Source organism: Giraffa tippelskirchi, chromosome 6 (assembly GCF_054371585.1).
Source record: "Giraffa tippelskirchi isolate mGirTip1 chromosome 6, T2T-mGirTip1v1.2.pri, whole genome shotgun sequence".
NCBI lineage: Eukaryota > Metazoa > Chordata > Mammalia > Artiodactyla > Giraffidae > Giraffa > Giraffa tippelskirchi.
Genome location: NC_137280.1, coordinates 119,522,866 through 119,533,337, shown reverse-complemented (window position 1 = coordinate 119,533,337; position 10,472 = coordinate 119,522,866). Strand labels below are relative to the sequence as shown.

General features: G+C 36.8%; 1 protein-coding gene across 6 annotated transcripts in view; it reads right to left on the bottom strand.

Annotated features, from left to right (window-relative positions):
• Positions 1-5,848: 5,848 nt before the first annotated feature.
• Positions 5,849-10,472, bottom strand: part of DDX46 (DEAD-box helicase 46) — a 50,306-nt gene continuing 45,682 nt past the window's right edge. For all 6 annotated transcript variants that reach the window (XR_014057265.1, XR_014057266.1, XR_014057264.1 and 3 more), the window contains exons 22-23: positions 8,478-8,551; positions 5,849-6,966 (exon numbers count right to left, since the gene is read on the bottom strand). Coding sequence is in view for 2 of the 6 variants with exons in the window: in XM_081502924.1 (XP_081359050.1) it covers positions 6,919-6,966; positions 8,478-8,551 (122 nt within the window). In the remaining 4 variants the exon portion in view is untranslated. The remainder of the gene's footprint in view (positions 6,967-8,477; positions 8,552-10,472) is intronic.

Below are 10,472 nucleotides of genomic sequence, written 5' to 3'. Positions count from 1 at the left end.
GCAGGAACTTGACCCTTTTTGCTCATGCAATGAACACTGTTTTAAGGATATAATTCCTAGCAATGGATTGTACCATGAGCACAGCATTTGGCCCAGTGCTGCTGCCAGTAGGAAACAAAGGAAGAGTAAAATAAGATCATGGCATCTGGTCCCATCACTTCATGGCAAATAGATGGGGAGACAGTGGAAACAGTGTCAGACTTTATTTTGGGGGCTCCCAAATCACTGCAGATGGTGCTTGCAGCCATGAAATTAAAAGACGCTTACTCCTTGGAAGGAAAGTTATGACCAACCTAGATAGCCTATTAAAAGTGGAGACATTCCTTTGCCAGCCAAGGTCCATCTAGTCAAGGCTATGGTTTTTCCAGTAGTCATGTATAGATGTGAGAATTGGACTGTGAAGAAAGCTGAGCACCCAAGAATTGATGCTTTTGAACTGTGGAGCTGGAGAAGACTCCTGAGAGTCCCTTGGATTGCAAGATCTAACCAGTCCATCCTAAAGGAGATCAGTCCTGGGTGTTCATTGGAAGGACTGATGTTGAATCTGAAACCAAAACTCTGGCCACCTCATGCACCTCATGCAAAGAGCTGACTCATTTGAAAAGACCCTGATGCCGGGAAGGATTGGGGGCAGGAGGAGAAAGGGATGACGGAGGATGAGATGGCTGGATGGCATCACTGACTCAATGGACATGAGTTTGGGTAAACTCCGGGGAGTTGGTGATGGACAGGGAGGCCTGGCGTGCTGCAATTCATGGGGTCGCAAAGAGTCGGACATGACTGAGCGACTGAACTGAATTGAACAACTTTTCTAGGTGAACACACAAGGAGGAACATGGCAGGTTACAGTCCACGGAGTCACAAGAGCCGGACATGACTTAGCGACTAAACAACAGCAACACAAACCAGGAGAAAAACCAAATAGAGTACACAGAACAGGCAAGCTCAATCATTTTCTGGCAAGCAGGGTTCTGTAACAAGATTCTCTCCATCTTATTAATCCTATAAAATACTAGAAAACAGGACTGATCATATCAGTATTGTTCACATATAAAAGAAAAATACCAACATAGAAAACAACTAAAACATATACACGGATTTTAGGGTACATGAAGTAGCCTTCCAAAGACTTTTTAAAAACAAGTTTTCTCTAAGCAAGAGTTCTTTTTTATTCTTGAAAGGGAAATATAAGAATGCACTGTAGTGCTACCATACCATGACTCTTTCAGATCCTTAATTTTCGTAACTTTAAACTTTTAACCAAAATGGCATTAGCACATAAAACCACTTAAGAAGAAAACTTGTTAATGCTCTGATGGTCCCGTGGTAAGGACTCCTGCATTGCTGAGGGCCTGGGTTCAATCCCTGGTAGGGGAAATAAGCTCCCTACAAGGTGTAAGGTATGGCCAAAAGGAAATTTTCATACCAGTAAGGTCAAATGATTTGCAGGCCCAATGGAGAAGCAGACAGAGGAACAGAGGAAGTCAGACATTCCCAGGTTTGGGACCTTGGACAGTGTGTGTGCGTGCATGCCTGTGTGTGTATTGCACACATGCATATACACGCTCAGTCACAGCCCACCAGGTTCCTCGGTCCATGGGATTTTTCACGCAAGAATACTGGAGCAGGATGCCATTTTTTCTTCAGGAGATCTTTCCCACCTAGACAGAATGTGTCTCATGCACTGGCAGGCAGATTCTTTACCATTGAGCTGCCTGGGAAGCCACCGTACCTTGGACAAGTCACTGCTTTTTTTCAAATGCTTCTATATGTGTGAAATGAAGATAATGTCAAACTACTAAGAATACAGGACAGATATAGTCCCTAACCTCAAGAAGCTTACCTTCTGTTGTAGCAGACAAAAATGCAAATAATCAAAATACAGTGTTAAAAGCAATGATCTGGTATTTTCAGATAATTATCTCAAGTTGGTCTTAATGAGGTACTGTAGTACACATAACATGGTAGAATGTACAACCAGTGCTGAATATAGAGGCTTTTTCAAGAGCATTTATCCTCACTTCATTCGTAAAAAGAGCACACTTGTAATTGTCACACTATTTGACTTATATCCAAACATTTCTTCTTCAAAAGTGTACACCTATGAAATACAATTTGGACTCAATTCAACATTTTGCATTCCTTCTCCAACAGCCTCAACCTGGCCCAGAATAGGCCAGATCATACAGGCAAACCATCATGATAAATGGTGACTGTATATATGCGAAAAGGCAAAAAAAGGGATATTCAAATAGAGTGGGAACTGGCTGCCACTTAAAGAACTTTCAATTAAAGCAACGAGTGCTCTAAAATGCTATTCATTTGAACTGAAAGATATCTATAGGAAAAATGAATTTCATTTTTTAGATTTTAGTTTATCAGTAGTCACTGACTGTCCTTGCTAGTATACAGCATATAGCAACATTGAAAGATACAGCAATACAGAAAGAAAACTTAAGAAAATGCACTCCCATACATCCATTGTAGTAAGAATACTAATTATTTAGGCACTGTTTTTATACGCTTTAATGATTTACATGTATTATTTCATTTCATCCTTACAAAAATCCTGAAATAGGTATTACTGTAATCTTTTATGTGAAAAAAGACATTTAAAGCATTTAAGCAACTTGCCAAAGGTTGTCCAAGTGTCCCCCATATGTGAATTTACTTATAATTATGTATATGAACCGTTACACTAAACTGTAACATTATACTTGATATATCATGTAATAACAAAATCTCAAAAAATTCAAAGGATGAGATTTTAAAAATGAAATACAAATAGAGGCTCCAGTATTTTCTCCTTGCTTTCCAATAGCTTACTGTGACCCACTTTGGAGACCACTGCTTTAGATAATAGCTAGTCAAAACCCAAGAAACAAAGCGAAGTAAAGATTATCAGTGGCTTTCAAATCTGAGCATGTATCACAGAATCATTACCATCCCAGACACATTTACAAATAGCAACCCTAGACTTTTTTACAGTTACAGAGGAACTTATGTTCTCTTTAAGGGCATCTCTCCCATTTCTCCATGGAGGTTTCCAAATCTGAGATTTAGCCTGAGGGTTGGCCTGGAGATAGCAAGGATTCTTCCAAAAGTCTACAGTACAACTCTGGGAATCTCAGCTCCCAGAAGACTCCCTCGGGCAAAGGCATGGAAAGAAAATATTACCTTCGATATTATCTTGACGTGGCTGGACATGGGCACCTGAGAGCCTCCTAGAAATTCAGGAATAAAGGCCAAGGACACTTTTAACACTCAAGGCTGTTGGAACTGCCAGGAGTTGATAGGCTGCAAAAAATTCACCTACTACCAAATGCCAAGTTCAAATGACATGCTTTTGTTGTGGACAAAGAACATTTTTCATACTAAATCCTCATATTTTCTTTATTCCATAATAAGCGAAATTGTGAAAACAGACTAATATCCAAAACGCACTATTTCCATATATTAAAGACAATCAGGATTTTCTTAAATTCTGGAACTCTAGGTTTTACAGCAATCCTGGTGATATCTGAGAGAGTAACTCTGAGTTCTAGTTTTCCAAAGGGGTTAGAACTTTTTTATTTCACATTTTTTTCCCTCCAAAAGAACAAGGTTAATGCAAATTTAGAATTTCTTTTTAAAGGTTTGAGCTTCACCATCATGAACTTCTATAAGCTTATGCCATATCTGGAAGAGGACAAGGTCAAGAAAAATAATCATAACTAAATGTTTCACCTATCATGTGACTTGACAGTATGCACTTATATACCAGTTTGGCCATAAAGAACCAAAAAGGTGAGACCACTGATACTGCGGTGGGGACATTGAGAGAATTCGTTTATTTACACTTTTCTTTCCATATTTCTACTCGGACTCCTGCTCAAATAAATTATAAGTTGATACAGAAAAAAAAGGATCTTCAAATATCTGCAATTGGTAATATTGCAGATACAGCAGGGAATCTTTACCTAGTAACAGAAATGCAGAGCTGGCCTAAGAGTACAGCACATGTTTCAATAAGTAATGTGTGAGATGCTGTTATAGTCCAAGCCAAACGCCTCACTCCAGAGAGATTTTATTAAGGTTTTCTGGTAGTTACAACACCTAAACTGAGTACAACGTTAAGACATTCCCTCGACCTCTCAACACACATTCATCTGTTCTCTTTCTCCTTGTATTTACACATGTATCTTTTTAAAAGATTAACTTCAGTTTTTCATGCCAGAGCAGAAAGCATAAAAAAAAATGTCAATAGATTCTGATTCTTATATAAAACTATGTACCAAAATGTGAAGAAATGGAAGCTCCAGACTCAATTCTAAGAGGAAGAGTATTCTCATGGATCACAGTGGGTTAGCCACTCAGAATTTATGCCTGCTGTAAGAACTCAGCATGTCATCTATAAATGACCAAAATGGGACTAAATAAATAAAACACAGTTGTTTACCCTGAACTTCATTTCAATTATCATTTTCCCCTCAACTTCTATCTCAAACAAGTGCTAAGTTATCTGTCACTAAAGCATGTTAGCTGGTGGTTTTATAAACCAAAGCAAGGCATCATAGGAAAAAGAGGTCACACAAAACCAAGTTATAACTTTAGAGGATTTGCTCTCTAGGCTGTGATTTTTAAGGTGCTGGTGAATTACTTAGAAGTGGACTCTACAGCTGGCTTCATGGGATTTATAAACCCCAGGCATTCAAGAGCTGGTTCTGCTCAAACAAATAAAAACTTCTTTGCATACAGGATCTGCCTCCTTCGAAAGAAGAACTGCAGTCACAGGTGCACTGTGACTACCAGCTGAACACCTTGGCATACCGACAAGGCTGGTAAGATACAAAATATATCAGATAATAAAGTGTCTAAAAGGAGTTGGAGAGAATCTAGCCATTATCATTTCATTCTATATTTCCATTTTTAAAGAATAAGCGTCACTGTGATAAAACACCAACTGGCACATGAACCCATTATTTCACCTACAGCCTATCTTATGCCAAATATAAACACCATCAAAGATTAAGAGGTTTCTTTAGGAAGATATTTTTGGATAGAACTATGTATTTTGGGTTGTGAGAATTTTTTTAATAGAGTATATTTCTCTCTCATGCCTAGCAAAGTAAACAAAATTAGATATGCAGAAGATATTTCAGCAAAGATAATTTTAGGAAAATGCAGGCTAACTTTATTTTATAAGGAATTTAAAAAACATGAGCAAATACTAATACTGCATTTTTTAAAAAACAAATTAATCTGTAAGTCATTCAAATTTTAAAAACCAAAGAGTCAGTGTGACACTAAAAAATGTAGTAACTAAAGAAATGTGCTTCATTTTAACAAAATTCTATCAGTGGCTTATGACAACTAGATGTACAAACATAAAGGTAACAATACTAAAATGATATACAACTCTGAATCTCAAAGTGATCGAGCAGGCTGAAGGGAGCACCAATTGCCATCAATGTGGGACAAGACTGTGACATAGTCTATCAAAGGAAACAAACTATCACTAAGTAATAAAAATAAGGATATAAATAAAATGGTGGGGGTGGAGCAGCCCAAGATGCCTAAAATTTTAGAGAAAATGGTTTATTTGATTCTATTGTTACATGTGTTTTATCTGTTTTCTTCCTCAAGTAAAAAAGTAGATATGTGAGAGATTCAAGAATATACCTGAGATTTTCAGTAAGGGTAACTTCAGATTGAGGAAATAAAGACTGATACCTCCTGTCACTTTAACCATTTAATATACTATTGAAATGATTTAACAGCTATAATACCCTTTGGGTTTTTTCGTTTTTAAAAGCTCCAAGTCAAGAATACTCAAAGGAACTTCTGTATCTTTTAAGAAATACAACTATTTAATTCCTGAAAATTTTATTTTTTCAAAGAGTGACAACCATATGAAGTTCTAACACACCAGGAGTCTTGAACATTAGCTGATCCAATTATCACAATTTAAATTAGGATACTCAGGAAATATATATCAAGGTTCAAAAATATAATTTATGATTCTCTGTAAACTAAATTTCACTGAGAAATGCTTAAAGTCTAAGTCTAAAATGTGGGTGTCATGCTTTTTTTAAAAAAAAGAAAGTTCACAACCTACTCAATAATCCTGAAGAAAAATCAGATTGGTAGGGTGTTTATATGTACAGATGTATAAACGAACACTTTAAAGGGAAAAAAACAACCATATTCATATTTACAGGTGACAAATCACTTTCACTTCAGAAAGATTAGAAAAGAGCTAGGAGCTAGGCACAGAGCCAGAGGTTGTGAAGGGAACCTAAGAGCAGTCAATACTAAAATTCTTAGCAGTGTAAAGAAATGCAAAAATTTCTTATACTACAAAACTTTAATTTTACAAAACCAAAAAGCAGTCCAACTATGACCCTTATAAGATGATAAAAATTGAAACAAAAACTCTGAACCCATTTTGTAAAAATTCTATTGTAACACTCTTATATCCAGTTCATATTGTTCTACTGAGTCAAGTAAGATTTAAGCTCAAGGTAGAGACACAAAATTAGAGAATTTACCTTTTCTGAGGAGATGATCACAGTTTCATTGCAAGAAGATAAGGTGAACAACCCCTTAGCAACTTTTATACTTTATTATCTTCAATGGAAAGTTCAAATATTTTAATTTTCTTAAACTTCTGGAATACTACCCAGATAGTTAAAATATTGATATTTAAATTTTGCATTAAAGGACACTTTAATGAAAACAGGCCTGCTTTAAATAGAGTTTGATAATTCTGAGGATACTTACAGAAAGAAGATTTGTTAACAAATACTGGTTTCTTATACTTAAAAAAAAAAAAGCAAGACAGAATTTTAAAAATCTTAATTTAAAATACACTGTAAACTGAAGACAACCGCCACATTTATGACAGACCAGCACAGGTAAAAGTTTTTCCCAGATGTTTTATAAGACTTTGTATCTTCCTTTATTTGTTGGTTGGTATGAATTTTGCTACAGGAGAAAATAAAAGGTATATGATTAGTAAAAGGAAAAAGAAAAGAAAAAAAAAGCATATATTAAGTAATTTCCTTTACAAACTTATACAACTATCAGGTGTTTAAAATAAAAATATTATTTAGTGAGAAAGAAAGAACTATTTAACAATCATTTCTCTGTGTTCACTTGACTACTCCTTAACAATAGTTCTGAATCAACCTAATGGTGGTAACATTCTTTTTCTATCACTCCTTGGTAAAAGTCACTTGATTTAAAGTTTGTTTTTATTCTTTCCTCTTGCTTTGTTTACATTCCATTTTTTAAATTATTTTTATCCATCCAAAGAATGTTCTGTAAGGGAAATTTTAGAAAAGCCCTAAAAAGCACATTCTTTGTAGTTTCCTTTCAAAGGATCCTCATCCCAACGTACACACTGTAGGGAGAATTTACAAGAAGGTGTCTGCTTCCTTTGGAAAGGTGGTCTATAAAAGGTCTATATCCAAAATCATATTAAGTCCATACCTAAGTTTAAAACACTGACAAACACCTAAGTTTAAAAACAGTGGCTAAAATGTAGAGAAACTGCAATTTTCATACACTGCCAAAGCAATGTAAACTGGTATAATTACTCTGAAAAATTATTTAGCAATACCAACTTAAAGCTAAACTATACATACCCTGTAACTAGCAATTCTACTTTAAGGCATTTACTCAAAAGAAAAATATACTGAAGTGTACTACAGAGACGTGAAAGAATGTTCAGAGAAGCGTTATTCATAAAAACTCAAAACTAAAATTATCTCAAAATCTAAAACATAAATTAACTGTGGTAAATCCACCGGCTTAACTACTGCTGCTGCTGCTAAGTCGCTTCAGTCATGTCCGACTCTGTGCGACCCCACAGACGGCAGCCCACCAGGCTCCGCTGTCCCTGGGATTCTCCAGGCAAGAATACTGGAGTGGGTTGCCATTTCCTTCTCCAGCGCATGAAAGGGAAAAGTGAAAGTGAAGTCACTCAGTCGTGTCCGACTCTTAGTGACCCCGTGGACTGTAGCCTACCAGGTTCCTCCGTCCATGGGATTTTCCAGGCAAGAGTACTGGAGTAGGGTGCCATTGCCTTCTCCGGCTTAACTACTATATAGCCACAAAAATAATAACTGCTATATGTAAAAACATAGATTGACTTCCTCAAAGTAATGTTGAGAGAAAGAACTTAAGATACAAAAGAGTCCACAGCATTTGATTCCACTTATATGGGAGTTCAAAACTAGGCAAAACTAATCTATGATGTTGAAAGTCAGAAAGTCACTTTTGGGGGCAATGAATAGTAATAAGGAGGAACATGAGCAGGGTTTCTGGGATCCTGGTAACGTGCTCTATTTCCTCATCTGGGCAGTGATCACACCAATGTGCTCAGTTTGTGAAAATTCATCAAACTATATCATCTGTCTACTTTGCTGTATTTATATTAAACGGTTAACTAAAACATTTATTAGAACAAACAAGTCCTTGAGGTTTTCACTCACCAATCGGATCAGTTCTTCTTTTATAAGCCTGGTGATTTCTGCCTTCGCTTTCTGCACAGCCAGTTCATTGGCACCTGGTGAGTGAGTGGAGAACATTATTCATATTACTGGAATTACACTGGATGTTTATCCACATCATTGAGATCCAGTATAAACACTGTAGGTGGCTTTCAGGAACACTGTACTACTTGCCAGAGAAAAGTCCTTCAATACCTGGTGGAACATCATCTACATTGTAGCATGGCTGCTTATTATTATAATTACTTTTAGAGTTTCAAATGTAACCACTGAGCTTAGTGCTTAGAGGGTTAAGGTTAGTAAGGTACTAGTGTTACAAGTTCTTGGTATATTGGTATGCAAAGAAAAAATGATTTGCAATTTGTCCAAAATAGAAGAAGAAAAAGGAAAAGGAAAATACACCTTCCTAGGTTCAGCTATTTAACAAATACTTATTGGATGTTTATTATGTTCTTTAAACTAAGCAAATGTTTCAGAAATGTGTCATCTGAACAAAGTCTTAAAGCTGAAGGAGGAGAGATGACAGGGAAAGCATTTTACAAAGGGAATCAATCATGCGTGCAATGGTACAGATTAAGAAACGCATGTTTAAAGACAGAAGAGTAAGAGAAGTATAATATGGTTGAAAGAAAAAAGTGTGTGAAAGAACACAGCAAAACAGCCAAACAGATGAGGTAGGCTAGAGACATTTGTATAGTTTTAAATTCAGGAAGCACCCACCATGTGTGGTATACTGTATGAGATTCATTATACAAAGTACTCATCTATGCTCTGTGTGATCCTATAGGCTACTAGGAAAACAAACTTGGAACGATATTACAGCAAGATGAGTACATTAGGAAGTAGTCTTATCAGAGGAACTTTTAAACATCATTTCTTCCAAGAATCCATCCCTAACTTCTCCAGGTGGCTTTAAGTGTTTCTTCCCTCAGTGCTCTCACAGGATTGTGTTCATACCATCGTGAAAGCACATTTTTGAGGTAGAAGGAACAAAATGTTTTTTCTGATTAGATGTGAACAGTGAAGAAGAACAAAGTAAGATGCTAAGAGTTGAGTCACAAGTAAAGAAACTAAAATGTAATAAGGGAGATACTGAATCCAAGAGGAAGAGCAGGTGTTATTATTAGCAGTGATGGTGGTTAATTGACATCACTGTAGCGGAAGTGCTCGTGGGACACATCAAATTGGAAACGTCAGTAAGACCAATGGAAACAAGGAGCAAAAGTAGAGGAAATGGAGATTAGAGCTCCATCAAGGATAGGTGTGGAAGGATTTGAAGTCAGGGGACAATGCCAGGAGGTAGGCAAGTCTAGAGAGGGAACTCGGTGCACACCTATAAAAGGAAGAGCGCTGGACCAAAGAAGTAGACCAGAGATTAAGTTCTAGGAGTGAGAGAATGTCAAAGAATAAAAGAACTGGGGTTGTAATGTAGAGAACTATGTTTTTATTACTTTTATAAGAAAAATCAAATATGGAAAACGATTCACAAGAAATGGGAAAATTCTCCCCCTTATTAGATATGATAACTTTTTCAAACCCACAGAGGACAGAGAAGGAAGAAGGGAGGAGCTGGGGGGAGAGGAGGAAAACAGAGGATGGGGAGAAGGAGGAGGGAGAAGAAACAGTTTAACAACAGGAAGAAAAGAGACATGTATGGCTGTGAAGTCACAGCAACATATCTAATCTAATCTAAGCCCCACACTTCCACCAGCCACTGACCACAACATTTTAAAGCTGTGGGTGCTGGAAGGGAAGAGAGGTGGATGCACGTGAAGCCAAGGGTAGAATCAAGAGCAGAGCCAGAATGAAAAGTATTTAAACCCAAAATTCAGAAGGAAAGTATGCTACTTGGCATGAGCTGGTGTGTAACTTGCCACTCTGTGCTGTTTTAAAAAGAAGGAAAATGATACTCTCACCCAGCTCAAAGCAGAAGAGCAATTTTCCTGCATTAGTTAGAACCTGACCATTTGGACTGGT